This window comes from Chanodichthys erythropterus, chromosome 7 (genome assembly GCF_024489055.1).
Source record: "Chanodichthys erythropterus isolate Z2021 chromosome 7, ASM2448905v1, whole genome shotgun sequence".
In the NCBI taxonomy this organism is placed as follows: domain Eukaryota; kingdom Metazoa; phylum Chordata; class Actinopteri; order Cypriniformes; family Xenocyprididae; genus Chanodichthys; species Chanodichthys erythropterus.
The window spans coordinates 2,635,516-2,648,565 of record NC_090227.1 but is presented as its reverse complement, the minus strand read 5'-3'; the positions used below and the strand labels follow the sequence as shown (position 1 = coordinate 2,648,565).

At 40.4% G+C, this 13,050-nt stretch overlaps 1 protein-coding gene across 1 annotated transcript; it reads left to right on the top strand.

Annotated features, from left to right (window-relative positions):
* The first annotated feature begins 5,279 nt into the window (after positions 1 to 5,279).
* Positions 5,280 to 12,792, top strand: bmp16 (bone morphogenetic protein 16). The gene is made up of 3 exons (XM_067388922.1): positions 5,280 to 5,661; positions 9,936 to 10,267; positions 10,575 to 12,792. Exons 2-3 carry the CDS (start codon positions 9,943 to 9,945, stop codon positions 11,522 to 11,524), a joined length of 1,275 nt encoding a protein of 424 aa, XP_067245023.1. The 5' UTR covers positions 5,280 to 5,661; positions 9,936 to 9,942; the 3' UTR covers positions 11,525 to 12,792.
* Positions 12,793 to 13,050: the final 258 nt, after the last annotated feature.

Below are 13,050 nucleotides of genomic sequence, written 5' to 3'. Positions count from 1 at the left end.
AAAAATGAATTTAAAAAAATCTATGGGGTATTTTGAGCTGAAACTTCACAGACACATTCAGGGGACACCTGAGACTTATATTACATCTTTTAAAAAAAAGTTCTAGGGCACCTTTAAGAATGAGTAAAACATTGAATATATATACTAGCAAAATAATACAGTCTCATAGAGAAAAGAAAAAAACAGGTAAATGAAATAAATAAAAATGAAATGGTTGCTGTACAAGAGATATTCATGTGTCCTAATAAAATATGTACATTTCCTATTGAGGTAAAACTCTGTTCTTTGATTTTAATAGCTCATTTATGTTGGATAAAAAAGGATCAGATGCTGGTGATGTTACCGACTAAATGGTGATTTACTTTAGTTTTATTTACTTGCCAAAGCCATTTCATAATTGCATTTGTTCCCAATGTGCAGTTGTATTTCTGGAGCCTGTACGTAAATTGACATAGAATCAAATATGGACTTAATTCTAAGAAAACTAGAGATTAGTAGCAGCCCTTGCATTTTTAACCCAGTACTTATTTTTGTTTGTAACTATGAAAGCAATGGTGAGAAACAAAGTCACAAATTCAAGAAATGAAGCCTCAATTGACCCTTCGCCTGGAGTTTGATTGACAAGCGATCTAACCAGTCATAACACAGAATCCCCTATTTTGTCCGACAAAGCATTCAGGAGTTAGAAGATTAACCTTGGTGGACTTGAACTACAAAAAATGGTGGGTATTTATGTCTTTCTGCGTTTAAAACAACATTCCTTCTGATGTTTATTCATGTTTATTTGTTGCTATAAATTAACTAGTAGGAAGAGATGATCTGTCACGAGCCACAAAACGTTTTTTATTGTTCAGATTTCATCAAGGTTCATCAAGGGAATTGAAATCAGTGTTCAAACAGAACATCGACTCATTATTGGCGTTAGCATCACACGCATGCATCGTGCTGCTCACGTGATCAACATCGGCCAATATGAGACTGTCCTCCTCCAAAGCACCTTATTATGATCTATATTTACGTTTTAAAGTCATGCGCCCTCTAGCTGGCGTAAAAATAATGACAGTGTCATGTCACATCTGCCATCAGATGCTTTCTTAATCGCCGTTTTCTAACCACTGTTATTTTTGTTGTGTTTAGCACATATTTACATATTCATCTATATTATATCTATCACTCCCAGCAGTGTGGACAACGTTAGGATGTTCACTAACAGTATACTGCCGTTATATACCGGGCCTGAAGGGTCAAGGTGAAGGCCCAAGGGCCACAAACATGAACTCTTGTCCAACTACACTATGTTCTCTCTGTCTCAAGCTTCTGATCACTGACAATATCATGGGCAATGATAACAAAACAGAAGAGAAAGCCTCACATTTACACACACAAGCACACACCCTGGTGCACGTTTACCCATGTGACGACCTTTTCTTAAACGTTTACACCGATGATATCATTGGAATGTGTTGTTGAGGAGAAAGAGGTGGAATAACAAGACAATACAATGTGTGTGTGTATCTGTATTTATATATCTGTGATGGCCAGCCGTGTTTTATCATGTAATGCAGCAAAGCACCGCTTGCCAAGCATATGCTGGCAGAACAGCGATTAACACTCAGAGGAAGCCGCTGGTCTCTCACCGTCTCGCTCATGAGCGGGTACGGGAACGAGGCATGGGACACCCCCATCCTAATCTCATCACTCTCTCTCTCTGTCCTTCGCTTTTGCTCTTGTTCTCTCTCTCTCTCTTTCTTGCTATGTCTTTCAACAAACAATGAGTTAAAGAGAAAGGAATCTTATCTGAGAATGTACTTTGGAATTTCCATCGAATGCAAAGCACTCTATGTTTGTAAGAAAACTGGAGAGAGAGAGAGAAAGAGAATTATTGGGGAAAGTTGTTCACCTGTATTCAACTCCGATCAACTCCCATCCAACTGAAAGTCCCAGCATGCACCAGCTCATTTCACAAGTTTTCAAATGTCCAGTATTCAGATTAAAGTGTTAGTTCACCCAAAAATGAAATTTCTGTCAATAATTACTCACTCTCATGTCGTTCCACACCCGTAAGACCTTCGTTCATCTTCAGAACACAAATTAAGATATTTTTGATGATAAACAGTGTAGCAATAAGACAGGGAGAGAAGAAACTGTTGAATAAAGTTGTTATTTTTGTTTTGTTTTTGCGCACAAAAAGTATTCTTGTCGCTTCATAACATTAAGGTTGAACCACTGCAGTCATGTCGACTGTTTTAACAATGTTTTTACTATGTTTCTGGACATTGAATGTGGTAATTTTATTGCTTTAAAGTGAGGATAAAAAAAATTGCTTGGATTTCATCAAAAATATCTTAATTTATGTTCTGAAGATGAATGAAGGTCTTACGGGTGTGGAACGACATGAGGGTGAGTAATTAATGACAGAATTTTCATTTGAGGGTGAACTAACCCTTTAAGCACTGCAAATACAACTAAAACCTATATAGGATTAATCTGAAAAATAGTCAAAGAACTAGAATTTATTATAAAGTAATGCATTTGATCTATTTGCAAATATTTTTATTTTAAAATATGCACACATGCAGTCTTGTACACTGTCTAATATGGCGAAAAGGGCTTATATTATATAATATTAGTGTTACATTACATGAATTATGTAAATGATAAAGGCTATTTTAAATTCAAAATGGAAAAATTCAACAGCAAGAACAAAAAAATTGAATAGTTTGCATTACTCGATATTACTGTTTTTGTATCGTAAAATAGTTGTAAAATATGAAATTTTTTTGCTACTCCTTTCACTGTTAAAACTAAACATTGCACTGAATCTGTGGGTTTCTTATTGAAGTGCAGCAGATCTACATCAAGAATATAAAACATCGGGGACAATTTGTCCATATCTGGGCAAATTGTAATTTCAATTAGTTTAACAGTAAATCTCATCTGGTTTCCCTATGATGAGTAATTCAATGAAATGGGAAAAGCAAGCCAGTATATGCTAGAGCTGAAAATACATATAAAAATATATAAAGTTTATGGAGCGAGCAGATGGTGACAGTCAAACAGCAGAGCTCCCCAAGGGATTTAGAAGAAATATTTCCAGTGACATTTGAGGGTTGCATTCGGTTATATGTAATTTTCTTGCCGGCCACAAGCCAGAAACAGCACGCCACAACAAAGAAGAATAGTTTGTGAATGAATTCTCACAGATCTGTACAGGGACACCACGGCCAATAAATAAATGAATTAATTCAGGATGCCCCACCCGTGTCGGAATGCAGAAGACTCTCCCAACTCCGAGGAGGAAATATGAGGCCGATGACATTTCTCTCTGTTTCAAACAGTGACTCTGAACATCAACCGAGAGCAAAACTACAGGAAGACCCTCATTTTTATCTACCAACAGTAGTCTCGCTCTCTTTCCTTCCTTTTTATTTCTAGACTCACTCACCCAACGGTTGTCTTTCCAACAACAAACTCAATGACCAAAAATGGGTCGCATGTCTGTTTGGAAAGTGCAAAAACAAAGCAAAATGCTAAACTTTTAAAAGGGAGGAGAAAACTCGGCTGTGTGTCCAATCAAACTTAACATGCCATTATCCAGAAAACTACACACAACTACACACAAGAAAATATGACCCTGATTACATCATTAAGTTAAATGTTGGGTTAAAAACAACCCAAGCTGGGTTGAAAATGGACAAACCCAGTGGTTGGGTTAAATGTTTGACCAACCTGCTGGGTAGTTTTATTTAACTCAACTATTGTTTAAAAATTACTGTATTGCTTGCTTAAAATGAACCCACAATATGTTTAATGTTTAACAAATGAACAATTAGTAATAAGTTTAATGATAATATTTAAACAATAAACATTTATTAAATTGTTTATTAATAATTTTCACCTTTTGATTGGTATTATTGCCTCTAGTAATTATGTCTGATTTTTAATTTCCAACATTTTTTGGGTTCATTTTAAGCCAGACATATAGTCATTTCAAACAATAGTTGGGAAAACATTTAACCCAACCGCTGGGTTTGTCCATTTTCAACCCAACTTGGGTTGTTTTTAACCCAGCATTTTTTAGAAAGGTGTTTTGTGAAGTGAACTCCTGAATGCTCCTGAGTATCCTGAGTATTAAAGAATCTGTAATTGTCAACTTTCCAATTCAGACTGTCATGTTAAAATGTTTGCGTTTTGTTGTGTCTGTGCAGTTTATATACTGTATGGAACTACAAAAAGGACAACAAGATTTCCGTTTTATGTTATTTTTTTTTAACTTTAGATATGACATTTAACAAAAAAGTTAAAAAAGAATTTTAGAATTTAGGTTTTCAGAACTCTAAATTCTAAATTCTGAAACTGAAAACAAAATCACCACAAACAGTTCCATTGTTAAATGTCATATCTCAAATTCAAATCCGTATCAAGCTCCACATTTGTGTCAATGTCTGATTTTTAGTCTGGCATACTGAATTGCACTTCACCTCCAATGTAAAATCTGTGTTTTGAAGTCTAATACCATAGAAGATTCTGGAAGACAGTGTCCTTGCATGGGCGAACCGGTTTCTCTGTACGAGCGTGTGTGTGTGTTGAGAAGGGGGTGTATCAACTGATTCAACAGATGCAATCCAATCTGTCAGACGATGCTTGTGAGGTTACAGACATTTTCTCATTGCCCTGCCAGATGCATACCAATGCAGTCCACCCCACCGGAAGGACGAGCGCACCTTGCTCCCTCTCTCGTCTCTCTTTCTTTTTGCGTTCCTTTTGCACTCATTATCTTCGTGCCCCTTTCTCTCTCTCTGGTGATAGATGTGTTTTCCTGGCACCCTCTGGCTGTTCATTTGCACCAATGACAGTGAATTAATCTTGTATCATCATTAGTTCTCTTTCACCTTCATGACTCCCTCCAGAATAAACACTCGCTCAGATAATGTCAGATCAACTGGCTGTGCCGCCCATTGTGTGCTCCACTTTATCTATCACGTTTTTTCCTGTTTCCTGCAAAAGCAACATTTAGACCCGAATGTAAAGTTGCAAATGGCAATCTGACCTGTACTGTGTATCCAAAGCAGCCCTGACCTTATCTTTGTTTGTGTGTGTGAGTGTGAGTGTTGTACGTTTGGAGAGGTGGGTGGAGGGTGGGGGCATTGGTGACATCACTGTCAGGGAGGATCCGAATGGACAGGAAAGTCAATTAGAGTTTAACTGAGTTTACCAGCTGGTAAGAGAGAGAGAGAGAGAGAGAGAGAGAGAGGAAAAAGGGGAGGAGAGCGCAAAAGAGAAGTACAGACAGATTCAGAGAGGAAGGGAGAAAGTCAGCTACAAAGCCAGAGGGACAGAGGAAATTTAGCCGGCAAAAACTTCCAATTCTTCCTCTCTCTTTCTTCTCAGCTGCTTTTTTACGTCCTAGTCCCGGTATAACAGCGGCGTCCAGTCAGTCAGTGGATGTTTTAAAAGAGTGCACTTCTCCAACACTCACAACAGGATGAGTGCCTGAGGACAAGCTGGAGAGGCTCACGTTATTCCACAGATACATTCGCCGACCCAGTAGAGGCAGACGGCATCCACTCCGTCCTCAGGAGCGAATGAGAGGAGAGGGTCTGTAACGCTGGAGCTCAAGGACAAACCATGGACTCTGCACACCTCCCACTTCACCTGGACGTGAGTACTACCCTCCACCGCAGAACACCTTGATGCTTGCAACATCTGTTATATCCTGTGCCACGGGTAAAACTATGGCTCTAATAAGGGCTTGTCTTGTTTTCCAGTTTAAACATGATTTAAACAAGATGAATTGAATTTCAGAAGCAAAATTATGTAATAAAATATATCTTGAATGAAAATGCTGTCATCATTTACTCACCTGCATGTTTTTCCAAACCTGTATGAGTTTCTGTTGAACACAAAAGAAGATATTCTGAAGAATGTGGGTAAGCAAGCACAGTTGATGGGCCCCATTGACTTCCATAATATGGAAAAGAAAAAAAAAATATGGAAGTCAATGGGTCCCATCAATTGTTTGGTTACTGACATTCTTCAAAATATCTTCTTTTATGTTCAGCAGAAAAAAGAAATTCATACAGGTTTGGAACAACTTAAATGATGAGTTTTATTTTCTTACACATTGCATATTACTTTTTCTTGCACAAATCATACAAATATTACTTACTGCTCATTTGCAGTAAGTATAAACAAATCTTATACAATTCCACTTCTCAATCAATTTATCTTGTTTTAAGGATGTTTAGACACTGGACAAGACGTACAATACTGAATAAGTAAATGATTTTCTGCCATGTGTGACTCAATTCTAATTTAAACTCATTCAAAATGTCAACCAACCACTCACTTCACGTTCCTCATCAAACTGTCTGCTCTTTACTAAAAATTCACACGTATTGCTCACCAAACCCAATGACAGATTCATGGCGGAGATGCTTCCTCAGAACATGTGAAACAGGCAGATCAGTGTTTCCATGAAAAGCAAAAACCGGTCAGTGTTCTGCACAAGTCTTGAAGAGAAGACTGTGGAGAGTAGAAGAGAGCTGAATATATGCAGCTTGGGGGATAAAATGTATAGCAAATAAACAGACAAGCCCGTTGCTAAATGGATAAATCAAAAAGACACAATCTGGCAGAAAAAGGAAGTTGTGATATGTGATGTGTCATTTCAGTGCTTTAAAAAGTAGGTTTTTGGGATGTTACAATGTGGTGTTAACTAAAATAGATCGTTCAGCATTTGCCAGATGATAATACAACACCGTCTGAGGGTTTCAGGACCGCCAAAATGGTCAAATTGATAACAGAATGTTATGTGGGGGTTAGGGGAGGATTCTGGGAGGAAATGTCTTGTCTTGTCTGGTCTACTCTACTCATCCTTGGAGACCACTTTAGTCTGTTCTTAGCTGAACCTTTGGCAAGCTGCATAGAATGTGTGTGTATGTTCCTATAGCAGTATCAGTGTGTGTTTTATTCAATCTGTAACAGTGGGATGCATGTATGTGTTTGTGTAGTGTCACAGAGGACTGTTCCAACGAATGTTATGGGGCACAATTTGAGGTCTGGGCCACCGTCATTATCTCTTAATCGGTCCATCTGGGATAAATTACAGGTCTCTGCTAATATACTCCAATAAAACTGCCGTGCAGTCTACCTGCAATATTATTCTAATGATTTCATCTCGCAAAACAGAGGCACAGCTCGACCATTTTTGACTACTCTTGTGCCTTAGGCACTCAAGACTTGGGGGTTGGGGGTGGGTGGGTGGGGGTAAGTAAATAAGTACGGGTACCCTTTGCATCCAAAAAAGTACAAGAGTGTTCCTTCAAGAACAAAATGACAAAATAGCAAAGGGAAAAGCAAGCAGGGGTGAAGCAGTCTAGGGAATGAACGAAAGGAAGAACAACAGGAAAGGAGAGCGGAGGGTTCGGGGTACGAAGTGAAATGTGAAACATGAAGACAGCGGTGGAGGATAAATCAGCAACAAGCAGAGGCACCATGACCCCTATGGCCCTTCACTGCTGACTTCTGGGTAAATCCGAAGGGGGGAAACATGAGAGAGAGAGCGAACTGGCCTTTCCTAGAACTGTGTAACAATATATCAATTCTGGAAGTCATGCTTTACAGGAAGAGAACTGATAAGAAGAATAAAAATAGGGGGAAAAAATGTGGAAAGAAAGCTGAAAGAGATAAGTGGATGCAAAGACACCCTGCCCTCCACTCTGAGGTCAGCAGGTCACATCGCTCTGGTAATGGCACGAGTCTGGCCGACCTTTCCTCTGCCGGGGTCACCGCTTGCCGTCTGTTCTGGGGTCTAATAAACTCCTTTTTCCTCCCCCTCCATCTGATTACCACTCTCCCTGTAGGGGAAGTTATTACGTGTCGAATCCAATCACAACAGAAACCGTAACATACATGCAGCATGAACACATGCCAATGGGAGGAGGGACTGCGGGGAAGACAGAAGCGAGGGAGTCTAATGAAGTTTTAGTGGGGAGGCGGCATTCAGGAGAGCTGATCCGTCTGGAAGCTACACCTCTGTGAGGTCCCACAGGGCGGAACAATCGAGTGGATGGGTAAAAGCCACTTAATCTACTTTACTGCCGGATGCTGTGGGCGTGGGGGACTGTCTTATCCTGTGTGTCCTCTGAGGATTTGGCTGGAGTTTGGTGAATGAGTGTGAGAGAGAGGGAGGGGACAGAGGACAGCGAGAGGACGGTATGCATCCTCTTCTCCAGTGCGTTTAACACCTGTAGTTGAGGGTAATCCAAGACTCCCAAAGGAGTCGCTGCTCAGCAAGTCCTGACTTGAGCAGATTCTACATCAAAAGAACGTCTAGTTTGACTCAGATGTAAGTGTTCCTGGACCCTGTGAGACCACCCAGCACATTGTCAAAGAATATTCTAGGATAAGCATGAGATAAGCTTTACATATGCCACAGATACTTTTAAAACCACTTAAATCATTTACACTCATCCCTCAGTTTGTAAGAACAGACAAAATGTGTGTTTACAGTGTAGGCCAATCATACAATGGATGCCCCATAGACTTCCACTGTAATTAGATTCCAGTCAAAGCTTATCTTGCATTTAACATGGAATATTAATTTGAGAGTGTTTCTTTCAAAGCTCTCATATTAGCCCTCTGACACCTCCTACAAACTCCACCAAAGTACGTATTTGTAAAGGAACCTTTGAAGGCTGAAGTAGGTTTAGAGATAAGACCGATGGGAAGAATTGTTCCATTTGCCACTAATGGATGACAGATTGAAACAATAAGCTCTTACTGAAAGGAAGGAGATGTCAAAAAGAAGTGTTGAGTGCTAATCTTTGCTTTCAGGTAACAGAGCGTCTGACAATGACGTAGACAGGGCCCAAATTCAGGCTATACATGTTATGTTAAACTTTCTCAATGCAAGTTGTAAAATTTCAGACTGCTTCCTCTTTGAGATCGGTTTTGCACAAGATATCAAAGATTATCTTGATGAATAAGTCAGTTTGTTGCTTTATTTTCTCTTCAAAAGCTCACAAAATTATTTGCAAATATGGATAGGCTGGGATAAACATGAAAAAACAGCAATAAAGCACTGCACCACTGAACCTCCCAGTCTTTTGAAAGGTGATTTACTTTAAGTCGGTCACTACCATCAGTATGCAGACACAATCTGTAAACTTTTATCCTAGTGATTATTTTCAAGCAGCTGTTTTAGACACACAAATGACAACACTGGCAGTGGCACTGCGTCAACAAAGACAAGTAATCAAACTGCAAAATTTAAATCTGCTTTTATCATATATCGAACGTTATAATCACTCTAGACTGATCTCATGACCACACCACTTTTATACCACTTGTAAAAGCATGTGCTTTTCAAGAAAACAGTGCACCAATGCTGGATGTCCTGGGTTATCCTCATTTGTCAGTTAAACCACCTCGAGAGACACAGGCTTAATGAATTGGACTAACAGGCCTGTTGTAGACCTCTAAATCAAACAGCACAGGCTATAATCTCTGTAAAACTACTTCAGTTCCCTTATGACACTGTTTCTGCGATTACCGTCTCCAAAACAACAAATAGCAGTAAATCAACAACAAAAACACAGAGTGATAGTTCCTAACCACTGTACTGTATATAACCAACCAAACTATTAGCGCTAAATCACTCGCCAAATAAGGAGAAACAAAGACACATGGCTAAATGGCTAAAGCTAAAATGGTCAATTACCACACTAAATGGGTTTATTATATCACTAACTTTCTGACCATTATTATTTTCGAGCCAGGTCAAACATCAACTGAAGGGATAGTTCACCCAAAAAAAGAAATAGTCATTGTTCCATTCCCAGCCTGACATTTTTCCCCAAATAATGAAATTATTCTTCAAAATGTCTTCAGCAGTCTCAAAATTGCTCCTCTTTTTACCTCTTCCTCCGCAGGTCCAACATGTTCCCTGCTAGCCTACTGGTTCTGATGATCCTGCTGCTACCTCAAGCCTCATCAAGTCACCAGGAGGGTCCCAGTCAGACTCATGGAAACCTGGCCAGCCCTCTGGAGCCTAGTTTGGCCCACACCATTCAGAATCTCCTGCTGACCCGTCTGGGCCTTCAGTCACACCCCAACCCCAGTGAGGAGGCACGGGTGCCCCAATATCTTCTTGACCTGTATCGATTCCACACTCAACAGTACCATCTCATTGAAGACCCAGAGTTTAACTACCCCTCCCAGCATGTGCAAGGAGCCAACACAGTCCGATGCTTTCACCACACAGGTATGAGCAACTATCGCACTAGGTCATCGAGAACACCAATTTCCTTGGAAGTCGTAAAAAGTTGCCCACTGAAAAAGCTACCAGTGTTCCGATATTTTTCACTCAAGTCTTGGCATTAGCGTAGACACCTTGGAACAAGTTAAGAAGAACATGGCTAATTTGTGCTCAAAGTGCTCCAAGCAAATGATGTGCAATTATTATTTAGTTGGACAATTATGCCATTACGTAGAGATCAAGTGCTTGAACACGATGGAAAGAAAGTATTTTACAGCTTAAGAACTTTGTCTTTCTCTTTTTTCTTGTGTAGATTCTACAGTGCTGAGTCCTCCAGAAGAGCAGAAGACGGCAGTGGACAGCATTCACATCGGCTTCAATCTGTCCTCCATTCCGTCAGAAGAGAGTGTGGTGTCGGCAGAGCTGCGTTTCCTGCATGAAGGGTCTAGTGGGGGTTCTCACGTGGCCAGCCTCTATCTTTCCAATGGTGACCCTGCGTCAAAACCCACACTGCTCCATTCTCGTCGGCTGACTAGAGATAGAAAGGCTGCAGAACTCTGGGAAACCTTTCCCCTGGATGGAGAAGTGTTTCACAATCTATCCGAGAGGTCAGGGAGCCTGTCTTTTATTCTGGATGTTATTGCCGATAATAACAGCAGTCTTCCTAAAGAGAGACATTTGAGGGTGCGCAGGTACACGGGGCAAGATGAGCCCAGCTGGGCGAGGCAGAGGCCATTACTGGTGACTTACAGCCATGATGGGCGCAGCGAGCCCTTTGTGTCCCACAAAAACCGGACCCCTGCTGGCAGGCGAGGCAGGGGCAGATGGACTGGGGGCAGGTTTAAGGGTGATAGGGGTCAGGGCTCTGACGCAGGCTGGCGGGTGGGATCGATTGAAAGGCGAGTGAAACGAAACGGTGGGAGGGCTGCCAAGCTCAAACGGCTCTCCCGTGCTCGCTGCCGCCGGCACCCGCTGTACGTGGACTTCAAAGACGTAGGCTGGAATAAATGGATCGTAGCCCCATCCGGTTATGATGCTTTCTTTTGCCTTGGAGAGTGCCGCTTCCCACTGGCTGACCATATGAATTCATCTAGCCATGCCATGGTGCAGACGCTGGTCAACTCCGTAAACGGGGCCGTGCCACGGGCCTGCTGCGTGCCGACAGCCCTTAGCCCCATCGCCCTCCTTTACCTGGACCAGGGGGAACGTGTGGTGTTGAAAAACTACCAAGACATGGTGGTGGAGGGCTGCGGCTGCCGATAGCAAGATACTCATGGAATAAATGAGAAGGGTGGACTGGAAAATAAGGGACTAAAAGCAGGAAGTGAGTCAGAAAGAAACTGAAAGAGACAAAGAAAGCGAGGTAAAACTGTCATACTAAAAACATGAGCACCTTCCCATAATCCTCTGGAACCCAGCTTTGACTTCTTGTGTCCGATGAAGCATTGTATTTGTGTGAACTATGACCCTTAGAAGCACTCAGTCCCAACGTGATGTGTCCGTCTTATGTAGTACACTCCAGCTTTCTGTCTTGTAGGTGTCCGATAGCTACAATATGTTCTTGTTGTTGTTGTGTCCATCCTGCTCTTGTTTTGTGTGTCCTTCCCTCATAAACATCACATCATCGACAACTCAAAGGGACCAAGAAGTGACCAAGGACTCTCGTTGAGCATTTGGTGCTGGACAGACTTAAACCCGAGGGAAGACGATAAGAGTATTGAACTCTTCATCTCTGGTTGCAAATGAAACTTCAAAGTATGCACTGTGACAGAGACTATAACTGAGTACAGGGCACTTCTCCTTATGAGCTATTTAAAAAAATCCAGACACCAAGAAATTATGATGTTATTGTCTGAATGTGTTAGTGCTATTATTTATGGTGACCTGTTATTTTTATGTATGGTGCAGTCCAAAGAAAAGTTTGCTATACAAATACTGTGGTAGTAAGTAAATCTAATTTAAGAATGCATCAATATATCTATTTAAATAGCAAAAAATATGGAATATTTAATCTTGACAAATACCGCAGATATATAAGTACCAGAACGCCTTATAGATCCATTTAAAGCCAGTTAAAACTGGTGTTACTCATCTATTATTTGTAAAACCACAGCACTGAATCATGGCAGCTTTATATTGGCATTGACTAAACTATGAGGGCTCTTTCCTTTCAATAGAAGCTTTGTGAAACAAAGAAAATTGCCAAAAAATCCCACGATATGGTGCCAAATGTTATGTTATGTGCCATAGGTGTGCAAGCTTGCTAAGTGGTATTATACATAACTTAGTGTCTTTAGTCATCATGTAGTTATCAAAGTGTTGACCAAACTGTATTTAAAGACAACAAGTTCAATAACAACAACACCACCAAAAGAAAAAAAAAATGCCCAAGCTTATTCCGATGTTCTGTCATGAATAGCTGAATATATTTTAGTATGATGCTTTATGTGCAGTTTAAACAAAAGCCTTGAGAATGTCTGACATTGTCTGGAGCCATTGTGAAATGTGTAATAATAAACAGTGAACTAATCAGGCCGTTCCAATTATCAATGGTCTCAATCTTTGACTTTTCTCTTCTTCAGAATTGCTTTCCTAAAACCTTAATTTGGAGGAATACATTTCAAGAAATGCAGTGGTTAACATGCCCATAAAAAAAAAAAAAAAGAAAAAAAAAACCTTAAATCAGCCAGTTTTTTTTGTGATTTCAGGATAGGAAACAGACATTTAGAGAAAAAAGCAATCTGGTGGAAGGGCTCTGAAGTGATAGGAAGAGTCCTCTCACACACTGT

Bases quoted from the DNA above. Each gene is read 5' to 3' on its own strand.
- bmp16 (XM_067388922.1), top strand. From the start codon at position 9,943: ATGTTCCCTGCTAGCCTACTGGTTCTGATGATCCTGCTGCTACCTCAA. The intron at 10,268-10,574 runs GTATGAGCAACT...TTTCTTGTGTAG, and splicing joins CCGATGCTTTCACCACACAG to ATTCTACAGTGCTGAGTCCT.